Source organism: Pezoporus occidentalis, unplaced genomic scaffold (assembly GCF_034315485.1).
Source record: "Pezoporus occidentalis ecotype Australia unplaced genomic scaffold, CSIRO_AGI_Poc_V1 ctg6, whole genome shotgun sequence".
Taxonomy (NCBI): domain Eukaryota; kingdom Metazoa; phylum Chordata; class Aves; order Psittaciformes; family Psittacidae; genus Pezoporus; species Pezoporus occidentalis.
Genome location: NW_026915943.1, coordinates 1,040,542 through 1,064,639, shown reverse-complemented (window position 1 = coordinate 1,064,639; position 24,098 = coordinate 1,040,542). Strand labels below are relative to the sequence as shown.

Below are 24,098 nucleotides of genomic sequence, written 5' to 3'. Positions count from 1 at the left end.
ACCTCATGGCAGCAAGAACGCTCAATGAAGGTGTTTAAGTTGGTTTATAGCCATCTGAAAGGTTTGAAGCTCCAAGCGTAGCTCCGAGCCAATAGCATGTCAAGCGTGCTAAAAAGCAATAATAGTTTCTCACCTTCGTGGAGATTCCTGCTTCAAGAACACACAATAGCCACAGGGCTGCAAAAGGGAGGCTGCCAGCATGAAGAGAAGGTGAAACTGGGTCTTTTGGCAGCTAAGAAACTCTGACACACGCTTTAGACAAAAAGAAAACCTTCATAAATTAAGCTACCAGGGTTTGCTCGACTCAAATGTTCAGTTTTAGGCTCCTCTCGAAGCTAGCAGTACATGAATCAAGACTTACCTTCGAAACACAGATTTAAGCCTTGGCATGCAAGTGGGTTTGAGTCCAGCTTTTAAATGCAGGCTCAAAAGGACATCTCCCTGACTACAGACAAGAGCTAAAGGCCTATCTCATATTTGCCAGCATTAGATGAGCCTTTTGTCTAATCTATTCACTAGGAATAAAACCTTCTTCTCGCTGCACTGCTCAATCGGTGGTGTGCTCTTTACCCGCTATTGATAATCACAAATGCTATCCCTTTACTTACACAGAGTAAATAAGCTGAAGAATAGGAGAGAAAATGAAAGAGCCTCTTCATTTAATGCAATGACCTAAAGAGTCTGACTTGTGCAAGATAAATCTGAACACGGAAAAGGGAATAAACCAAGGATCAAAATGCACAGTTTGGTCTCAAAAGCTGGAGTAAAATGTGTGCTCCAGAGTAAAAAGGATTTAAGAGGAAAGCTGCCCAGGGCCTTTTGCATCAGCAAAAGCTAATCTTAAAAATGAGCTGCTTTTCTGGAAGCCAGTGAGATTCCAGGATGAAAAAAAAAGACTGGAAACAGAGAGAATTAATCCCAAAGGAAACAGAAAAGATTTGGGGACCACAACCCAGACAGCCTAAATCAACAACAACTTTGCCTCATCATCTTTCACCTTAAGAGTCAACATGCAGAGTTGATAACAGAAAAAGAAGCAGTTCTGTAGCTTCCATCACAGTGTGCGCAGGGACCAACAGATCTGTCTTGATTTTGTCTATATACAGTACAAGTAATATTGTGTAGGGGGGGAAGCAAAGTAAATACAGCAGAATATAGGTGCCAGGAGAGATATGAAGAGGGAAGCAGGGCTTGTAGACCTGCAAGCTCACTGTAATAAATCAGGTGTGTTGGGATGTGAAAGCATGTATTAATCATTTCAGTGTCATGCCTGAGAAACCGAAACAACCCAGATCTCACCAGGCTGAGGGACCAGCAGCAACACAAGTACACCTCGAGGCAAAGGCACTGGACTCCACAAACCTTCAGGGGGGACAGAGGCTCGCAAAGGCTGAAGCAAAGACTGGAAAGATAAATCTGCTCCGATAGAAGCATGAAATAGATGGGATCTTCCACAAAAGCTGGGGGCAGTGTTTGCTTTTAATCTGAAGGGGTTAAAGAAACTATTCTGTACTTAAAACGAGACACTGATGCTGCGAGGGCTGGAGCAGCTCTGCTCTGGAGCCAGGCTGAGAGAGCTGGGCTGGGGCAGCCTGGAGAAGAGAAGGCTCCTGAAGGGGAGACCTGAGAGCAGCTCCAGTGCCTAAAGGGGCTGCAGGAAAGCTGGAGAGGGGCTTGGGACAAGGGCCTGTAGGGACAGGCCAAGGGGAATGGCTTGAACCTGCCCGAGGGGAGACTGAGCTGAGCTCTTAGGCAGAAGCTCTTCCCTGTGAGGGTGCTGAGGCGCTGGCACAGGGTGCCCAGAGAAGCTGTGGCTGCCCCATCCCTGGCAGTGTTCAAGGCCAGGTTGGACACAGGGGCTTGGAGCAAGCTGCTCTAGTGGAAGGGGTCCCTGCCTGTGGCAGGGGTTGGAACTGGATGAGCTTTAAGGTCCTTTCAACCTAAACCAGTCTGGGATTCTGTGATGCTTACCAGAGGAAGAGGTTAAGTCTGAAATAACTGTGTATTCCTGTTACCCTGCATATGTAGGGGACTCAATTCCATTCCCAACTGCAGAGCAATGTCTCTATTCAAAAGCAAAACTAAGGACAATGCACATGCCAGGAGTTAAAACCAGTCCTGTTCAAAGAGAAACTAATTACAGTGTAAGTGTTGTTTTTTACCAGTGTGATTATGCTTTGACAGAACTTAAGTACACCAAAACCCAGCTACAGTGCTAAGAAAGGAAACTGAAGACCAGCACCAACAAAACCAAACCAACCAGGCAGTGTGAGTGTATCTGTAGATAAGAAAAACCCATCATCACCACCTCATCTAGTGTGAGGCATCCCTGCCCATGGCACAGGGGTGGAACAAGGTGATTGTAAAGTCCTTTCCAACCCAAACCATTCTGTGACTTGATGCCCCTGCTCCCATGCTGCAAGTGGAGGATGATGTGGACTTACTGTACGGACTGTGGTCTGTGGGACTGGGGATAATGTAACTCACCTCCAGCATCCTGAAAACAAAAAATTCCTTCAAATCTTCATTTGAACAGCGGGTGGCCTTTAAGCTTGTTTAAACCTCTGTAATCAGATATTATCCACGACACAGTGGGCATCTGTACTCTGCTATGTGTGTGTGCTCAACTGCAAGGCCCAATTAGGGAAGTCTAGCCGGTTTTCCCCTTGAGCTAGACTCCCTGTAAAGCCCCATTTCCATGTATATTAGTAGGAAGTACTAAGAAGCATTGTTTAGAATCATTAGCCTTAAAAAAAAAGAGAGTTAAAAATGAACAACTCTTCATACATGTTTTGGAGGTGAGAAGGAAATGAGGCATAGACAGACAGGGAGCGGGGAACGTGATACTCCCGGAGAACCATGCTTCATATTTCTACTTGTTTTGAAATATTATCCAGCCAAAAAAGATGTGTTTTGTCTTGCTAATGACTGTGTATCACCTATAGGAAAAAAACAAGCGGCTGTATGACAGCAAAGCCCCTAAGGCTTAACCAAAGCTTCCAGTATCAGTTCTTCAAAGGCAGCGCACATCAGAAGGGAAGAACAGAGAACCCCAGCCTGGTTTGGGTTGAAGGGACCTTAAAGCTCATCCAGTTCCAACCCCTGCCTCGGGCAGGGACCCCTTCCACTACAGCAGCTTGCTCCAAGCCCCTGTGTCCAACCTGGCCTTGAACACTGCCAGGGATGGGGCAGCCACAGCTTCTCTGGGTACCCTGTGCCAGCGCCTCAGCACCCTCACAGTACCTTACAGGTACTTCCATGTGGAAAGTGATTCCCATTTAACATCCCAGCACTGTTTATTCAAGTCAGAAGGGAACATCCACAACCTGTACCCTCCCCTCCACTGATGACTGCACACAAGTGCTATAGGAGCCATGGATCTGATATTCCAGCCCTTCATTTCCAGATTTGCTGAGGGGACCACACACCATCCTGGTGTTTTTACATCACAGTGATGGATACCACATGAAACCTCACAGTAATGTTATCCCCAAAGAAGAAAGCTTTGTGTTATGCATCTTGCTAGGGGATAAGAAGAAAAGCAAGGAGAATCTTTTCAGCTGTGCTTGAAATTACTGACAGAATAAAACAGCGCAAGGGACTGCACTGCCTTTTCTCAGGGCCTGTTTATTTCCACTGTTTTGTTGGCTGAGTTGAATTTCCATCAGGCAACACTTTTTACAGCAGTGCTCAAAGATGTTCCGTTTTCTGCTCCTGTATGTCTTTTCCTTTGCCAAGACTCTCCTCCCAAAACAAGTGATTTGGACACCAGCTTCGAGCGCACATGGACCAGTGTTTCTGGGCTTTGAAACTGTGCTTTGCCAGTGTAAACCTCATGAAGTTCAACAAGGCTGACAAGAAACCTGGAGAGGGCCTTTGGGCAAGGGCCCATAGGGACCAGCCAAGGGGCATGGCTTGAACCTGACTGAGGGGAGACTGAGCTGAGCTCTTAGGCAGAAGCTCTTCTCTGTGAGGGTGCTGAGGTGCTGGCACAGGGTGCCCAGAGAAGCTGTGGCTGCCCCATCCCTGGCAGTGTTCAAGGCCAGGTTGGACACAGGGGCTTGGAGCAAGCTGCTCTAGTGGAAGGTGTCCCTGCTCATGGCAGGGGTTGGAGCTGGATGAGCTTTAAGGTCCCTTCCAACCCAAACCAGGCTGGGATTCTATGATGATTAATTCACCTCCCTCTACTGAAGAGCACCCTACCCCTCTGAGAAGGGTTATGGGCCCATCATCTACAAAACACAACAGCACATACAAACAGTAGAACATTGTGGACATTTCCATAGTCTGTAGCTTGGGAAACTCATCATCTTCAAGTATGCTTAACTCTTGTGAAGCTCTTAACTGCTTATATCTAAATATGACGCAGCATCCACCTCTTTAATCACAAAATCCCCACTTACCATCTAACCATTAGCCCGAGCTCCATGAAGTTCTTCAGGTTAGGAAGAGTTTGCCGGAGATCTGGAGTACTCAGCCCATGTTGATATCTAAGCTATAGAAACAGGAAAAAGAAACCCAAAATTAGCACTGCTTTCCAAATCCCACATTGCAATGAATATAACATTCTGGTCAGTTGATTTACTGGGGTTTCAAAGAAAGTGTAGGATAATCAAACAGTTCCCTTATGGAAATGTTCCATTTAATACTCATAACCTCCTATTAGCAAAAGCCACCCAAGAACAGGGAGAAAACAATCAATCTGCCTGTTAAAGCTCATTACACCTTTTCCATTTCCTATCTGGAACAGGAGAGCAGCCTCCCAGCTTAATGAAAGCACAGCCATGAGGTGGAAAGACCCAATTTCAACACAGTGTTCTATAGTCATTGACTCCAAACGTGTATTTGTGTGCGTCATTCCCGAGTGCATCAATGTACGTTGGAATTAGTACAGTCATATCAACTGGTACAAATACACATTGTCACACGACTGGTCTGAATCTGTTCCTTACAGAGTTTCCATCAACATTTAAACTGCTTCAGTTATTCCCATAATTAAACCCAGCATTCACATACATGGCATGTAGCTAAGAGAAAGGCTTCAAGCACTGACTGACTTTAAACCAAGTATTAGCTCCCGTGTGGGTGCAAACAGAAAGGAAAAGATTCCATATCTGACACCATGCAAACCAGCTTTTACTCCCAGGTTATCAAATGAAGCACCCAACAGAACTGTCACTGCTGGTGGTTATAAACTGCTTAAATAAGAAGTTCCCAAACTAAAAGTACCTCCTAAAGAAAGCACAAGGAAGGGGAAAACTCTGCCTTTCAAGTGTGAATCCCAGCACTTCATGGAATCCTTGCAGGGAGATTTATCCCTTGTGTGGTTAAAATATGACAACTAAAATGTCCCTAAATTCCAGTACCCTTCAGACTAGCAGGATAAAGAGGAACCAGCATAATACACAGTTCTCAGCAGGTAACACCCTCTAGAACAGCAGGTATCACCCTCTAGAAGCCACAGCTGGCCTCCACTGCACACATACAGTAACTGCACAAACTGGACACTGAAGTAGTTGCTGTAACATGGAACGATCACAGAATCATGGAATGGTTTAGGTTGGAAGGGACCTCAAAGCTCATCCAGTTCCAGCTCCCTGCCACGGGCAGGGACACCTTCCACTAGAGCAGCTTGCCCCAATCCCCATCCACAATAATGCCATTCCAAGTTAAATCTGGATTTTCATATCCACACCTGTTTCCAGGACTGATGGCAGTGAGGTGTAAGCAAGAATCCTTCAAGTTAGAAAGACTTCTGACCAAAAAAAAAGACTCAAAATTGGGAATGATTTCCATGCTTTTCTGAGTTTGAGGAAGAAAAATAGCTTTGGAAGAAAATCATCCTCAGCACTGCTTTGTACAACAAGAGGCCATTTATTACACAGGTTATTAGTTCCATATGGACCCAGCCAAGGCATATGGTGGGCTTGGATTCAGATTTGCTGCTGCAATGACAGAACCTGGATTAAGGCAACCAGCCAATATAAATGACTTTCGATCACCACGTTCTCCTGATGGGATTACAGTGGATTTGGTTAACCAAAGCACGAGCCTGGGGGCAAAAGAAATAAACCAGCAAAACAAATCAAAACCACCCCACTGTCCCTCCTACTACAATCAAACGTTCAGAGATGATTCCTTTTTATAGGCACCCTTAAATTCTAAGGTTTCATAGCATGAAAAGTGCTGGATTAAGGGATCGCTCTACTGCCAACAGCCAAGATCAGAGGAACGTATGAGAGATTCCTGTACCCAAACGTGAACAAGACCACTGTTTCTGCTACAATCCATTTACTTATTGCAAACGCTAGAGATGCACGGTAAGCAAAGTTAGGATGGCAGGGAAATAATGTGATTTAACTTTATAAACCCCATTCTATATTGGCTTCCTAACAGCTTAAAGTCAAAGCAATATTGCCTTACGTGTCTGTGTCAACAGAAGGTGATGATGATGCATTTACAAAACAAACGCAGAGGTAAACCCAGGAGCTGCTGAAAAACTCATCTGCCTTCTAGTGGCAGACAAAAAGCAGTTGAAGCACCAGAGCCACGGGTTATTTCCCAGGTTTTAGTCTGGTTCCTAAAATACCTCCCCATCCACGTGACAAGGTTAACTCCTACTTTGCAGTGGTCCCACCTACTTTGAAAGAGAAATCTCTCCACCTTTACTGAGTGATAGAACCCATGACACATGCAGCAAATACCAAAAGGAAGCACCACAGAATCCCAGCCTGGTTTGGGTTGGAAGGGACCTTAAAGCTCATCCAGTTCCAACCCCTGCCACGAGCAGGAACCCCTTCCACTAGAGCAGCTTGCTCCAAGCCCCTGTGTCCAACCTGGCCTTCAACACTGCCAGGGATGGGGCAGCCACAGCTTCTCTGGGCACCCTGGGCCAGCGCCTCAGCACCCTCACAGGGAAGAGCTTCTGCCTAAGAGCTCAGCTCAGTCTCCCCTCGGGCAGGTTAAAGCCATTCCCCTTGGCCTGTCCCTACAGGCCCTTGTCCAAAGCCCCTTTCCAGCTTTCCTGGAGCCCCTTTAGGGACTGGAACGCTTCATCATTAGTAAGAACTGTGGGGTTTTTCCTTCCCAAACCATAAGGCATTTCTCTTACACCTTTCCTTCAGTTTAATATCTTTCAACAGCCAATACCACACATACACGGATAGTTACTCCACCTCGTCCAATAACCAGCAAGACACAACAACAGCAATAACCCTCACCCATGACCTGTGACAGCAGAATTCATACAAGTGCCCTCTAACATCAAAATCAATTTTAAGAAGAGGTGAATGTAGGGAGAAGACAGATGCTTTGCTCATGAGACTTGAAAAGTGGGAAAAGAAAAGCCTGAGGTGACTGTTGCTGTCTGGATACTCCCAAGAAACCAAGTTCAGATTTCATTTGTTGCTATTAAACATCACCCACTTCCATCTACCCCACGCTCAGCTTCCAAAGGAACCAAGTGTCATTTGCTAAAGCAGTGCTTTATTTAAAGATGAGATTGGTTCTTCAGGGTATTAGAGGCCCAGACATCCATGGAAACACAGGTTTTAATTTGAGGGAGGGAACAAGTGGCCAAGACTCGTGTTCATGTTTATATGCCTGTATTCACCATGGGACTGTAAGTCATTAATGATGCTCAAGTAATAAAGTACTATTTGCACTTCCTTTCCAATATTCAGCTCCTACATGCAGCTTTGTTTTCCCAAGTGCTGTGTGAAATGTTACTCCATTGAGCAAAACACGTAGTAAACATTAATTGGAAAACAAGGAAGACATCAGACAGGAGACAGTTTGCTCTTGTAGCAGTTATTAGCAACACTTACTCCAGAGAAACAAGGTGTAGCAGAGGGGATCATAGAATCATAGAATGATCTAGGCTGAAAAGGACCTTAAGATCATCCAGTTCCAACCCCTGCCATGGGCAGGGACCCCTTCCACTAGAGCAGCTTGCTCCAAGCCCCTGTGTCCAACCTGGCCTTGAACACTGCCAGGGATGGGGCAGCCACAGCTTCTCTGGGCACCCCATGCCAGCGCCTCAGCACCCTCACAGGGAAGAGCTTCTGCCTTATCTCCAACCTGAACTTCCCCTGTTTCAGTTTGAACCCATGACCCCTTGTGCTATCACTGCAGTCTCTGATGAAGAGTCCCTCTTCAGCATCCTCGTGGCCCCTTTCAGATAGGCATCATGTTTTATGAACAGTTCAAAACAGAAGAACCTCAGGGTACTTGTTTAAGGAGAAAAATAATCTATGTAATTTCTTTCAATTACACTGATTAACTCCTTTTACTTTTCTCAAAGAGAATAAGATTCAAAGCTACATTTTACTGGGCTTTGTCACTCTGGCTTCTATGTTAACATAACAGCAGTCAAAGTTATTTAATCAAAGATGTAACAAAGCAGCTACTCAAACAGAACTTAAAAGTACATAGTCATGTTTCTCCAAGATCAAGGAAAACTCTACGTTCATCCAATTTGATGACTTTCTTTACTTGTACCCCCAAACATCTGACGCTACAAATCCAGGGTGATAAAGTGAGCAACTTCAGCGTTAGAAAAAGACGTTGATAGGAGGACAGTGTTTAAAGTGTCAATAACTGCCTAGACTGCTCCTGTAAAATCTGGGGGTTCTGTCTCCAAATTCAGGAAGTACCTGTAAGGAAGAATATGAAGATGATCAAGGGATGGAGCACCTCCTGTATGGAACCAGGCTGAGAAAGTTGGGGCTGTTGAGCCTGGAGAAGAGAAGCTGCGTGGAGACCTCAGAGCAGCTTCCAGTGTCTGAAGGGGGCTGCAAGGATGCTGGAGAGGGACTCTTCATTAGGGACTGGAGTGATAGGACAAGGGGTGATGGGTTCAAACTGAAACAGGGGAAGTTTAGACTGAATATAAGGAAGAAGTTCTTTCCTGTGAGGGTGCTGAGGCACTGGAATGGGTTGCCCAGGGAAGCTGCGAATGATCCATCCCTGGCAGTGTTCAAGGCCAGGTTGGACAGAGCCTTGGGTGCCATGGTTTAGTGTGAGGTGTCCCTGGCCATGGCAGGGGGGTTGGAACTGGATGATCTTAAGGTCCTTTCCAACCCAAATGATTCTATGATTCTAAGAAAGAGGATATTAAGTTTATATTAAGGGCAACTCTACCTCTGTAGAAGACCAGCCTATCACAGTTGGGGGTATTTAACATACACTTGCTATTTATTCCAACATCACAGACAACCATAAATATTCCCAGAATCCCAGGTTGAAGGGACCTCAGGGATCATCTGGTCCAACCCTTCCAGGCACACTATAATCTACACTGGATGCCCAGCACCCTGTCCAGCCCAACCTTAACAGTGTCTAACGCTGGGGAGTCACCACTTCCCTGGGGAGATTATTCCAATGGATCAGTGCTCCCATTGTATAAAATTTCCTCTCATGTCCAGTGGGAATCTCCCCAGGAGTAACTTCTGCCCATCACTCCTAGGCTTTTCCATGGGACTTCTTGTCAAAAGAGAGTCTCCAGCTTCACTGTAGACACCGTTTAATCCCTGGCACACGGAGATCAGGTCTCCCTGAGCCTTCTCCAGGCTGAAGCGAAACAGCTCTCTCTGCCTTGAGTGAAAACAAACTGCATTTAAGATACTGGTTCTCAAAGGGAAAGGCGGATTTACTCTTAAAACTTGTATCAGCTTTCTGATACAGTGTTTAAACACTTAATTTCCATCAAAAACCATGAAAACTGTTCCAGCTAACACAACCACAGCATCACCTGCAGGTAAGACATGACAAACCCCTTAAGTTAACTCATAACAAGCCAGGCATTGTTGGTTTAGACTCTTTAGGAAGAGGAGGGAAAAGAAATACCGTAGTATCATAGAATGGTTTGGGTTGGAAGGGAACCTCAATAAAAGCACCCAGTACCTGCATTCCTTTCAGTGCAATGGCTTGAACTTCTACTGGAAGGAAGGTGTCCATCCTCAGCAGCAGCCAGCTCCACACTGGGTGTCTCCAAACCACTGCCATCCGAGCACCTTCTAAGTATTTATTTTGCCACCTAGGCTGTTATACTTAATTAGAATCACATCAGAAGACATAAAAGCTCAACACCTTCCTAAAGGCAACAGCTCCATGGTAAAACATCTATTCATCAAATCATGACATGCACAGCAGCCTCATTTGTTAACTAAAATACAAACCTGTAAAGGTTCAGTTACTCTCCTATACAGCCCATAAGATAAGAAGGAATAGAACTATTTAAGTTTCCCAATAAGTTGGTTTAAAAAGAAGCCATTTAGTTATCTTTCTATTTCTGGGTAGTATCAGATTGCACCCAAGACCAAAATTAGGGCTCTTGCCACTAAGGGGCTGCCTCTTAAGAAGAATAATGATATCCTGCATTTACATGCAAAGAAGAATAGCCCATTTCCTAAGCTAAATCCTGTGGCAGGATTTAATGACTAATGGTACACAAGCACATACATTTACTCCCAGCCAGAAACCACAGAGTACCTGGACTGAAATATCCTTTTTTGAGGGAGCACAGAATAACTCTAATTCTGACTTCATCTGTTCATCATTTAGCATATTGTTTCCCCAGCCCTATTCATCTTGGTCTAAGACATGTGGAAGCAGTCTCACAGCTCAACCTATGTTAATAAAGCTTAAAATACCAGCCCTTTTAATACATATTATGCCTAATATTGGAGCCTACATCCAAATCTGCCCTTATCACAGAATCATGGAATGGTTTGGGTTGGAAGGGACCGTACAGTTCTAACACTTCCCTTAGTCTCTACTGCAGGCAGCTGGGTCCTTGGTGTTGCAGCTCTATCTATACAAGTGGACTCAACCCACTACCCCACTACGCACTGTGTTAAGGCAGTCAAAAGCAACCCTGAAACCTTTTCAGCTAAACAAGGAGTTTGTCTTGCTAGCATCAGGCATTTCAAAAGGCCATCTGCTCCCCAAATGTGAAAGCCTACAAACAAAAATAGAAGCAAGAGTGTTCTTTCAACCCAGTTTGGAGGGTTGGTTGGGAGCCAAGCATTCACATCAGGCTTTCAGAGGATGTCAAACGCTGGGAGAGAACTAGAAAAGGCAAGATTCAATCAAATGACATAGTTAATTGTTTTACAAGATCCTGGAGGACTTCTCCGAGGCTGAAGGAGCATTGGCTGGCCTTCAGATGACTAAGCACTGCAATAATGAAAACAGAAAGCGTTGTTATAATGCCTGTTGCTATATAAACAACCTTGGGGGATCAGTGGAATAATGCCTGCTGCTATATACACAGTTGTGTGTGTTTATACCTTTTGGGGGAAATTAGACCATTTTAGATTATTTGCACTCTTCACACGTTGCTCGCCTTTCTTTTATTAAGGCTGGTGAGTTGTTCTCACTTAGATGGGGGGGGTTTGCTGAACAACCCTCAAGCTGCAACATGTGCAAAAGGCACTGTGGTATCAATCAGCGCTTCAGATAGCGTATCCCAAAGCTAAACATGTCAAATTCATTGGCATTTTTCATATTTAAAACACTGCCAGAATGCATCTATCACAGCTTGGAAGTAAATTTAACCAAAGGGATTTCTTTCAGTTTTTTAAGCTTCTTCACAGAATCATGGAATGGTTTGAGCTGAAGGGAGCTTAAAGCTCCTCCAGCTCCAACCCCTGCCACGGGCAGGGACCCCTTCCACTGGAGCAGCTTGCTCCAAGCCCCTGTGTCCAACCTGGCCTTGAACACTGCCAGGGATGGGGCAGCCACAGCTTCTCTGGGCACCCTGTGCCAGCGCCTCAGCACCCTCACAGGGAAGAGCTTCTGCCTAAGAGCTCAGCTCAGTCTCCCCTCGGGCAGGTTCAAGCCATTCCCCTTGGCCTGGCCCTACAGGCCCTTGTCCCAAGCCCCTCTCCAGCTTTCCTGCAGCCCCTTTAGGCACTGGAGCTGCTCTCAGGTCTCCCCTTCAGGAGCCTTCTCTTCTCCAGGCTCACCCAGCCCAGCTCTCTCAGCCTGGCTCCAGAGCAGAGCTGCTCCAGCCCTCGCAGCATCTCCATGGCCTCCTCTGGCCTCGCTCCAACAGCTCCACGTCCCTCTTGTGCTGCTGCCCCAGGGCTGGACACTAAGGTCTTACACTTCTTACACTGTGATTGAAACACGTCTTCCAAGTCCTCACTCTTCCTTTCAGAAGGAGCAAATAAAGAACTGCCACAAGCAGGGACAGCCCGCAGCCAAACTAGAGGAACTGCTCAAATACACAGCTATTTATATGGAAATGCTGACTTGAATCTCGCTATGCCAGCGCCTGCCTCCCGCTCCCAAGTGGATTTCCATGCTGTTCAGAGGTCCACCCTGTAAAGCAGATGTTTACTTTGCAATGCTTCTAAGAGTACTAAACTAGCAAGAAAAACAAGTGACATCAACACCCTTGAAGACCTGCCCTTCATTAATCCATAGAGCAGGCATTTTATAGTCCCTCAAGCTGACCCAACATGCTTAAAGCCTTCATTAGAGCTATGTTAAAGGACTCCCATCACAGTTTTGATTCAGCAGTAACAAATAAGGCATACAAACAGAAACCAAAGCAGCAACAAGAGAGAACTCCATTCTGTTGCTGTCCCTTCAAAGGCTGCTTAGAATCACTCTGTTAAGTTTTGAACCATGCTTAGTTCTCAGCTACCTTGATTTTCCTCCCATTTACAAGGTAGAGGCTATTAAAAGTAACATATTTTTCCTCTTACTTTGATTTTTAACAGTGATAACAAACAGTTGAGATGCTGCAAAGTCACTGGCCCAAGGCAGTCAATAGTACTGTTAGGAAATGTCAATCTACATCATGGCTAAGTGTCTGCATGCATTAGGTCAGGATGGAGCTCTGATTCAGTTCGCACTGCATCAAATCCATCTAGTAACTTCTCATCACTGGTTCTTCCCACCCCTTTCCTCCCCTCTCATCCTGGAGAATTCCAACTCACTTCCATCTGAAAGGCAGGGGGAATTCATGCATGAAATCTAACCATGGGAATGTTTCAGCAGTGACCAGGGGAACTACATTCTCAGCTGATAACAGATCTCATTCCCTTCTACCTCCTGCCATTTCCCTCTGAATTCTATTAAGCTGCTCTTTTCCCTTCACATCCAGCAACACACAAAGCCTGAGCACTACTCAAAGCCAGCAGCAGCCTGGATTCTCATGCTCAGCAACTCGTAATATTGTGCCAAAGGTTAATGAAGTAGTTTTCTTCTAATTATTAAAGCTGAAATGTGATAATAGGCACAGTTTAATACTGGGTTCTGGTTTCACAGCACTAGTGTTTATTGGAGATAGCCCACAGGACGATAAAGGAAATAGGAGTACGTGTTTGAGTACATGCAGGACGCAGTCAGAACTGAACACTGAGATGAGCCAAAAGCTGCGTTTCCTCCAGCACTCTCTTGCTTGTATTTGTGAAACCCTTCCTGAGAGTAAACACAATATCCCCTCTGGAGAGGTCTCAAACATCAGCTTCACTGAGGCTGGTGTCCCAGTAAGGATATGGGAAAGCATCATCAGAGACTAACCATACAGGGGTTAGTGGGCTTGTAACACCCGACACTGGCCCCTTTGCCCATGAAGGTGCCTCTCACATAGAAAAAGGACATTTAAGGCAATTTAGGAGATAGAACACTTACTGGCCCGAGAAAGGCTTCCCCTCTCATATAACTAAAACCATGTTTGCTGTTCCGCTCCAGTCTTGCTGCATTATGGCTTGATGAGATGAAACTGTACAGCACAAGCTTCCCAGGTTCAGGGCAGTACGGCTTGCAGCAGCCCGGTATCACAGAGTGATGTTTGTTGGATTATAATCACGGGCACAGATACTTCCTATGAGCTCATCCATCCTGAGCTTTGGTATTAAAGAAACTCATTCCATCAGGCACAGAACCAAGGGTCAGATGTGCAAAAGGCAGGAATCAAGTAACCTTTTGTACCTCCTTTAACAGGATGTTTCCTTTAAGCGTTTAGCACCCCAAGCCTAATTTTACAACACCTGAAGCGTGATTTTCACCTATATACAGCAAAAGGACAATCAGAAGTGCACAGGTAGGTGGAGACAAGTCCCAAAGAAGGCTGAGGGATGGGACTGTCCCCTCCTCTCTGGTGAGAGACCAGGGATGGGACAGTTACAGCTCCTCTGGGCACCCTGTGCCAGAGCCTCAGCACCCTCACAGGGAAGAGCTTCTGCCTAAGATCCCATCTCAACCTCCCCTCTGGCAGGTTAAAGCCATTCATAGAATCATAGAATGGTTTGGGTTGGAAAAGACCTTAAGATCATTCAGTTCCAACCCCCCTGCCATGGGCAGGGACACCTCACACTAAACCATGGCACCCAAGGCTCTGTCCAACCTGGCCTTCAACACTGCCAGGGATGGAGCATTCGCAGCTTCCCTGGGCAACCCATTCCAGTGCCTCAGCACCCTCACAGGAAAGAACTTCTTCCTTAGATCCAATCTAAACTTCCCCTCTTTCAGTTTTAACCCGTTACCCCTTGTCTTATCACCACAGTCCCTAATGAAGAGTCCCTCCCCAGCATCCTTGTAGCCCCCTTCAGACACTGGAAGCTGCTCTGAGGTCTCCATGCAGCTTCTCTTCTCCAGGCTCAACAGCCCCAACTTTCTCAGCCTGGCTCCATACAGGAGCTGCTCCAATCACTGAGCATCCTCGTGGCCTCCTCTGGACTTGTTCCAACAGTTCCATGTCCTTTTTATGTTGAGGACACCAGAACTGCACACAGTGCTCCAGGTGAGGTCTCACGAGAGCAGAGCAGAGGGGCAGGATCACCTCCTTCGCCCTGCTGGTCACGCTCCTTTTGATGCAGCCCAGGATGCATTCCCCTTGTCCTTACAGGCCCGTGTCCAAAGCCCCTCTCCAGGTTTTTTCACATATGGAAGACTGCGATTCATTTTGCTGGAGAACAACTTGCTGTGAACTCCAACCACAGCATATAATAACCCTGAAAGGCATTTATGGATGATTAAGTAGCTGTCATACCCAAAGCCTTCAAAGCAGGGTTTGTGCCCTGATGTGCCAAATCCGACGCATAGCAGGGTGATAGAAACCCTGCTTCATGGAGCACAAAATGCACATATTAAACTATAACACAGAAGAACAAAGGCTGGAGAAGTGAAAACAACAGAAGCATAGCAAAAAACCACCAAAAATAAACCCCAAAAGCCACAGTTTGGCATTTGCTAATGACAGATATATCATTTTTATGCATTAAAGCCAAAGATATGCATTTTCACATCAATTCCCCCCCCATTAAGAGATGGCAACATGGCAGGAAGCGAGAAGGCTCCTACAGGAAGAGACAGGCTCCCAAATGAGATCCAGGAATTCCACAGGTGTTAACACTTTGTATCTGAAAATCAAGCTTTGCCTCCAAAGCACACACTCAACTCATTAGGAACAATTACACACTGCATCTTATCCCTACGCTAACACTGTGTGCCACGGCTTGGTAACAGAATTCCCCCTTCCCTATCTCTTCCAATTTCAAATTGCAGTGCTTATATATACTACAAAGCAGTTGAAGTTGGCAAATCACACGTGTTTATGTCAGCTTTACTGTATCAGGAATCCATTTTTCCTTTTGATTACTGGATTTGGGGTCTATTTTAAACACATACTCAGTTGTTCTTTAAATAGCTTAGGCTGAAGAGCTAACGCAGACAGATGATGACAGCCACGCAGTACACAAGTGATCTAACGCACAGAGCATGCCTGCAAGGGGTGGACCCCAAAATTCTTACGGAGAAGGGGCTCTAGGCATAGCTGGTGATGCCAGGTCTTGTGTATCTGCTCCAGAGGAGGCCACGAGGATGAGCAGGGGTTGGAGCACCTCCTGTATGGAGCCAGGCTGAGAACATTGGGGCTGTTGAGCCTGGAGAAGAGAAGCTGCGTGGAGACCTCAGAGAAGCTTCCAGTGTGTGAAGGGGGCTGCAAGGATGCTGGGGAGCGACTCTTCATCAGGGACTGCAGTGATAGGACAAGGGTTGATGGGTTCAGACTGAAACAGGGGAAGTTTAGACTGAATATAAGGAAGAAGTTCTTTCCTGTGAGGGTGCTGAGGCACTGGAATGGGTTGCCCAGGGAAGTTGTGAACGCTCCATCCCTGGCAGTGTTGAAGGCCAGGTTGGACAGAGCCTTGGGTGCCATGGTTTAGTGTGAGGTGTCCCTGCCCATGGCAGGGGGGTTGGAACCAGTTGAGCTTAAGGTCCTTTCCAACCCAAACCATTCCCTGATTCTCTCTATAAGCATGGCACAAGCTCAAGCTGCAGGTGATAGTACAGCTTGGAGAAGCCAAGAACCTCCTTGTCCACAGAGCAAGTTCACCCTGGCCTCTTGGTGATCAGCACAGGTTGCCTATCAGCAAGGACAGGCAGGCTTTCATCTGAATGAAAGGGTGACTGTTGTTACAGCTAATCCAGTCTCATTTCAACCTATTTTATCTTGGCATGGGTGATAGGAAAAGGAAAAAAAAAAAGGAAAAGCTTCCAACAAGTTTGCAATAAACCATATGTAAATTCCCCAGGTCTAAATGACCTGGCCAAGTATCAGCCCATTGCTACCCTAGGAGACTTGCAGGAATGAAACCTCTCCTAACAGCTTTTGGCTCTACGCAGCTGGAGAAGGTACTTTGTGGTTTTTCAGGTGCAGTCCCTTCCCCTTACCATTAAAATGAATGCTTGGCACTTTACAAGATGGGGACTCGACTCTGGCTTCAACCTGCGCTCTTTCAAGAGCACTTTTTTTCCCCATGCAGTTAAACTGGCCACGGATTCAGACAGTGCATTCTTTCTGAACTGTACGTTTTACGATGGGAGTTTAGGGGCCTCATAAAAAGATGTAGTGTGCAAGTCACAGGATCCTGCACTCAGAGGGTCATAAGCACTGCCTCTCCACCGATACCCACAGAACGCTTAAAGACACTTCTGCTCCGTGGTGTTTATTGCCAAAACAAATGTGGAGCCCTAACGTTTCTGCTGTTCAGCTTCCCATGGAAAAGTTTAATCGTTCCGAGGATAAGGTTGATTTTCTCGCATGTCTGATACCTTACAGAGCCAGGCACCGAACATCTTGCCTCGTTTCATGTTGAGGAGCTGAACTGCGGTTCAGTTCCTTACATACGGCGCTAGTACATGAGCATTCAGCTTTTACTCTATTAAAGGTATCAGTATGACTGCAATTCAAACACATCCAGAAGTACTTTAGAATCATAGAATAGGCAGGGCTGGAAAGGGCCTTAAGACAGAATTACACAATCATAGAATAGTTTGGGTTGGAAAGGACCTTAAGATCATCCAGTTCCAACGCCCTGCCATGGCCAGGGACACCTCACACTAAACCATGGCACCCAAGGCTCTGTCCAACGTGGCCTTGAACACTGCCAGGGATGGAGCATTCACAACCTCCCTGGGCAACCCATTCCAGTGCCTCACCACCCTAACAGGAAAGAACTTCTTCCTTATATCCAATCTAAACTTCCCCTGTTTCAGTTTGAACCCGTTACCCCTTGTCCTATCACTCTGCTTTTCTCCTGTGCTGCTGTGAATGTCACTTACCTCGTGCATCAGACAAGCAACTGAACCCCAAAGCACCATTCCCAGGGGATCAGCACTGGCTGATCAACATCTCCAACAGGTTGCAGAGAGCACATAAATGTCGCCTGCCACCCTGTGGACACAGCGACTGCCGACATGTAAAGGGAAGGCTAAACACAAGTGAGTTACTTGGATCTGTATCACAGCGATGTGAAAACAAACATCCCTGGGGGAGCTGACAGAAGATGCCTGGATTGATGCTTTTCATGTCAAACAGTAATGTTCATCTGTTGCTAATGACTGTCAGATGAAAGCAGAACTATGCTTTGGCCAGGGCTGAGCAAACCATACCAATGAGAGTGGGAACATCAGCCTAACATCACTCAATAGCTGTCTGACAAAACAAATCAAGAGAAGCTCTGCCTTGTGAGGTTATTTATAAGCACACATTCAGCATGAACAGGGGAAACCATCCTTAACTCCTGCAGTGATGCCTGGGAAGGTCTACTCTCAATGCCACTACTGCAGTACCCTCCTGGCAAACACCAGTGATGAACTGGGGTAAGATAAGACACATTCACTGCCTAAGCTTGGCTCTAGGAAATCAAATCATCTGATGGTCAGAGTTGCAAATAAGATCATTGTCCCATGCAAGAAAATAGCTGCAATAAAGCCCCTTCTGACTGGGACCAGAAGTAACAAGCTCTACAGCTGTAACACAGTCATATCCTCTCTAAGCACTCCTGCAACTGGATGAGGAATAGTACCTGTCAAATAGCATGCCAGAGAGAGCATCTGCAATACCCAGCGGAGTTGGAAGGTTCATGAACAAGATGGTCATGCTCTCTTCAATGGCTATACATCACATATGCATGGGTTACAAATAATGATTAATACAGGAAAAAAATCATGTAATATCTTATACTAGCGAGACCCTGTGTGCTCACTAAGGACACCGTTCAAGAAGGATTGCCACTAAAACCACATCTCTTCATATGCAAAGAAGAACACACGTTTAAGTCAGGCCGGAGCAATCAAGACTCTGGGAGTGAAGGTAAGAGAAAACAAACCAACCAATAATGCAGCAACAAAGCTGCTCATTTCTACAGGCCTGAGATCTGAAATTCAAAGCCAGTGAACCTTCATCCCCCCCAACACTCCAAGGTGGGAGAGAACCCCCCCGTGTGCTGGGCTGCACCCCCAGAGCGTGAGCAGCAGCTCAGGGAGGGGATCCTGCCCCTCTGCTGTGTGAAGGGGAGACCTCCCCTGCAGCCCTGATCCAGCTCTGGGGCAGCAGCACAAGAGGGACGTGGAGCTGTTGGAGCGAGGCCAGAGGAGGCCATGGAGCTGCTGCGAGGGCTGGAGCAGCTCTGCTCTGGAGCCAGGCTGAGAGAGCTGGGCTGGGTGAGCCTGGAGAAGAGAAGGCTCCTGAAGGGGAGACCTGAGAGCAGCTCCAGTGCCTGAAGGGGCTGCAGGAAAGCTGGAGAGGGGCTTGGGACAAGGGCCTGTAGGGACAGGCCAAGGGGAATGGCTTTAACCTGCCCGAGGGGAGACTGAGCTGAGCTCTTAGGCAGAAGCTCTTCCCTGTGAGGGTGCTGAGGCGCTGGCACAGGGTGCCCAGAGAAGCTGTGGCTGCCCCATCCCTGGCAGTGTTCAAGGCCAGGTTGGACACAGGGGCTTGGAGCAAGCTGCTGCAGTGGAAGACATCCCTGCCCGTGGCAGGGGTTGGAGCTGGAGGAGCTTCAAGGTCCCTTCCAACACAAACCATTCCATGATTCTATGCCTATGCTCTAGCTGACCTATGTGCCACATGCATATGTTTAAAGCCATAAGACCTGTTTCAGAGGTGCAGCTTGCCCAGGCTGTGTGCTTGCTTCTCACCCACAAAAACCCCTCACAACCTTCAGCGAGTCCCTGATATTCACACTGTAACAAGATACTTTCACCATGAATCTCAACTCCCCTACTGTGAAAACCAATCCAAGAGATCATCTCATTCTCCTACTAAAGCCTCATCTTCCTCAGGTACTCCACACACATCCATAGCCTCACAGCCGCAGGGTTTGTGGGGCCAGCTACCTACTGAATCATCTCCCAGTGCCTAATGCTTTGGAGAGCAGAGTCATTCACTCCCATTTTTAGCAACTGTTTTGTGCTTCACCTTTGACAACAGTCTGGAATGACTGTGATTTTTGTTGTTGATGTTATGAGACAGAAGTCACTAACACCCCCTTATAAAAGCCAGCATGTTTTGTATGTTCATTAGAGTCAAAGGGCTGAAATCATAACTGGAAATTTAAGGTCTTACCCAACGTTATCCAAGTGGAAAAGCTGCTCTGTGAACGTCGGGAGGGATTCCATTTTTACAAGTAGAAACTATGGGGATTGAAGCAATTTGTGCTCCCATACAGATGGAAGTGATTATGAACTCTCGGAATTAACACACATTGTTCAGGCTTCGGAATGTAACAGCAAAGCAAGTTTCTCTACAGAAACGCTCTACCAAGCTAGCACTGAGCTGCTTTTGATTCCAGCTGGATTCTCCCGAGTGAGAGATGTGGTTTACATTGTTGTTATCCTGCTGGTTTACAAAACAGCACCAGTGTATCCCTAGAAGAGCTTTTACTTTATAACAAGCCAGTCTCACTTCTTCCTCACTCATTTTAATCCTTGCAGCCAGAATTCCAGGTAATCAGAAAGGAAAACAGAAATATAGGGATCCGGGAAAGCAGGGAAGACGTTATGAATCCTTTCAAGTATTTAAGGTTTTCTGGGCTCTTTGTGTCTCACCCACAACCATCAAGACTTGATGAATGAGTTGAAGGAGGCGATGGAGACCCAGGCTCTTCTCAATGCTCCAGTAGGGCCAGCACTGGTCCTCCTATGCACCTCCAACCTTCCCACAGCACCCAGAGGGAACTGAGCAACTAATCCACATGATTCTCAACAAAGTAAGTTGTAGGACCCATGCTATGAATTAAGGCCAACACCTTGGGGCCTTAAAAGTATTCCCTCACAGGTTGTAATGGTCTAGAAGTAAGAAAGAGGCTGCTGCTCGTTCTCCATCCAAATTTAGTTTCACACATTCATATGAACTAAGCATATAGAATCACAGGATCACAGAATGGTTTGTGTTGGAAGGGACCTTAAAGCTCATCCAGCTCCAACCCCTGCCGTGGGCAGGGACCCCTTCCACTAGAGCAGCTTGCTCCAAGCCCCTGTGTCCAACCTGGCCATGAACACTGCCAGGGATGGAGCAGATCTAGAAGCTTCTCTCAAAGCACCCCGAAGATCTTCTAAAAGCCACTCCAATCAAGCTCCAGTCTCCAAAGGAACACACAAAGGGTTCAGTCTCAGGTTTTTAGCTCAAGTCACCCTGAAGTATAGAAGTTTGTGGTGTATTTCTCAATGTTATTTACCTGTTCTGCTCTCACAATGGAATTTCCCCTTGGCAGAACTATAAAAAGCTGCACTATTTACCCACAGATATCAAAACAAAGGTGACTACAACAGTTTATGTGGACTTCAGCAACGCTTTTCTGATTAAATAACATCATAGAACCCCCCCTAAAATCCTGATTTACTTTTATGATGTTTTTCTATTCAACAGCATAAAATCTCAAGCATTAACATGTGAACCACTGGTGTTGTACAAACCACTTCAAAGCCCGGCCAAGGACCACTCCAGCTCCTACCAGCACCAGTGACCCCATGTAAATTTGGAAACTTTTAATACAAAGACATACTTAAAAGTCTTAATTTACTTTTTATGAGTTTAAAGGCATGCCAGGGAAGTCAGAAACCAACTGGAAGGACTTGGAAAGCACCATGGGTGAGTGAGCACGTGTTCAACTGCTCGGAGTCCTGCAGGAACAGGACAAACTGAAACAGGGGAAGTTCAAGTCGGATTATAAGGAAGAAGTTCTTTATTGTGAGGGTGCTGAGGCGCTGGCACAGGGTGCCCAGAGAAGCTGTGGCTGCCCCATCCCTGGCAGTTGGACACAGGGGCTTGGAGCAAGCTGCTCTAGTGGAAGGGGTCCCTGCCCGTTGCAGGGGATTGGAACTGGATGAGCGTTGAGGTCCCTTCCAACCCAAATCTATGATTCTAAGAGTTCATCATCTCAGTCAAGAAAGAAGCACAGAGCACTTGCATCACACAATGGTACAGCAAGCTCCAGAATAGCAACCAAACCATGAAAGGCTGAAAAGCAAAGGGAGCACGATCACGACTCAAGTGGCAGAATGAACTAATGTATTTACTTAAGCAGAGATTGAGGAAAGCATTGATTTGATAGTAATGGAGAGAGAAAGCTATCAAAGCCTTTGAAGGAAAGAGTATTTAATCCCTGTTTCTCACTAGTCTTCAAGTGTGAACAGCTGTCTGCCATTATTAATACCAGGAACAAAGAGGCTCAGTTTAAGTTATATTAACAGCCTGGTTAAGTGAATTTCCAAGATTAGCAGGACTTGATTAACTTCATCTTATAGTATTTTAGCCTTTAAGTCATTTCAGAGCCATTGGAGGTTATCTTCCAAAATACACTAAGCATGGGCATGATACCAGAAGTCTGGAAAATGGCAAATGCAATCCAAGCTTCAAAAACAAACACCACAAAGAGACCCAGAAGCTTGATTTCAGTTCTGGGTAGGGAATAGTCGGGGAAAAAAGACTGGTGGAAAAGAGGAGTGGAAAGCCAACTAGAAACTAAGCACAAAACCGATATTTCATGAATAAAACTGTCAGAGCAATCTTATTTCGAGCTTTACAAACAGGTTAGAGGCTGAAATGTCAGTATTTCTGTTGGAATATAAATACATCTCTTGGCACTTCGTGGTGTAACATGCTTGCAAGCAAGCTGGGGAAATGGGATATTGATGAAGTATGAATGAATCCAGAGCTAGCAAGTACTCTTTGGGTGTAGCTGAACAATGGCTCACTGCTGTAAATGGAAGTGCTGAAGAAGCTGGGCTCCAGCTGGGTTTAGGCTTTCCACCAGTTCCATTCAGTACTTTTGGGTGAGCTGGATAGAGAACAGGCTCAGATGCAGAAAGCTCAGTTTCTCTGGGCACCCTGCGCCAGCGCCTCAGCACCCTCACAGGGAAGAGCTTCTGCCTAAGAGCTCAGCTCAGTCTCCCCTCAGGCAGGTTCAAGCCATTCCCCTTGGCCTGGCCCTACAGGCCCTTGGCCAAAGCCCCTCTCCAGCTTTCCTGCAGCCCCTTTAGGCACTGGAGCTGCTCTAAGGTCTCCCCTTCAGGAGCTTTCCCTTCTCCAGGCCGACCCAGCCCAGCTCTCAATTACAAGTTCGTAAACTCTCAGGCATTTGCCAAAGTAAAGGATGATTTCCAAAGCACATGAAGAGCAAAGAAGGAAGAAGGATTAGAGGACTTCTTATGTTCTTTTACTGTAAAATCACACATTTGCAAGGCTTAAGAAACACAAGCTGGAAAGTCTGACCCTAAGTACAGGGGTAGAATACTAGTTATATTGGTAATAGAGCAAATTAAAGACACAGCAATGAGAGTGACACACACGGATCCTCAAACATGACAGAATACAAGTAACAGAGAACATTGACAACTTTCAAACCAGTGCCTATGCACTCAGCACTTACTGTTTGCAAAGGAAAAGGTTCATCATCAGCTGGTAAGCCCTTCTCTAAGCACCACAGAAGAAAGTCTCAATCACAGAGGTGTAAGGTAATTGAAGACAAGGGTTTGAAGAACATCTCCACTAAGTCACAGATGTTCACCACAGAGAAGAGCATCACAAGCCAATGGATGCACATTCATGACAAACTAATGCTAAGCACATAGTAGGTAAGAGAACAAGGAAAGCTCAGTGTACCCACCTGTGCTATGTTTTTGTTGAGAAGATACACTCCGTATTCAAACTGAAGCTTCTCCCCTCCTTTTGGATATAAAGGAAACCTGATGGGAAAGAAAACAAGGAAAACAAAAGCATTTAAGGTGCAATAATTCAGATGCTTAAATATGTCAACGCCACAGACTCCTGTTCTCAGAAAGGGAAGATGTAAAAAGCCTGCCTCCCTGACTTCTCCTGGGAATCCCCTTCATGGAATGCACTTGGGAATCCTCAGCAGCTCCAGTCACTCAGCCTTTTAAAAGCTGATGTCAAAATTGAGCTAATGCACTATGTTTTCTAAAGTATTCTAGGTTAAGAGACGCTTTATGACTCTCCCAGTGGTGCAACATTCCTCTCACAAAGTGAAGCACAGAATGGTTTGGCTTGGAAAGGACCTTAAGATCATCCAGTTCCAACCCCCTGCCATGGGCAGGGACACCTCCCACTAAACCATGGCACCCAAGGCTCTGGCCTTGAACACTGCCAGGGATGGAGCATTCACAACTTCTCTGGCCACCCTGTGCCAGTGCCTCACCACCCTCACAGTAAAGAACTTGCTTATATCACAGCATAACACAAGACCCCACATTATTCCTTTGCAGTCAACTATTTCCATTTGCTTAGCTCATTTTCAAATAGGAACAATCTTTTAAAGAAAGGAGTTGTCTTTTGATTC

At 46.1% G+C, this 24,098-nt stretch overlaps 1 protein-coding gene across 5 annotated transcripts in view; it reads right to left on the bottom strand.

The window, feature by feature from the left end:
• UVRAG (UV radiation resistance associated) overlaps window positions 1–24,098 on the bottom strand; it is a 92,246-nt gene that overhangs the window by 7,979 nt on the left and 60,169 nt on the right. For 4 of the 5 annotated variants that reach the window (XM_062639144.1, XM_062639143.1, XM_062639145.1 and 1 more), the window contains 2 exons: window positions 23,409–23,487; window positions 4,404–4,495 (listed from right to left, as the gene is read on the bottom strand). In XM_062639144.1, coding sequence (XP_062495128.1) covers window positions 4,404–4,495; window positions 23,409–23,487 — 171 coding nt within the window. Of the gene's footprint in view, window positions 1–2,487; window positions 2,565–4,403; window positions 4,496–23,408; window positions 23,488–24,098 lie in introns of all 5 variants that reach the window. The other variant, XR_009968588.1, reaches the window with a different exon arrangement.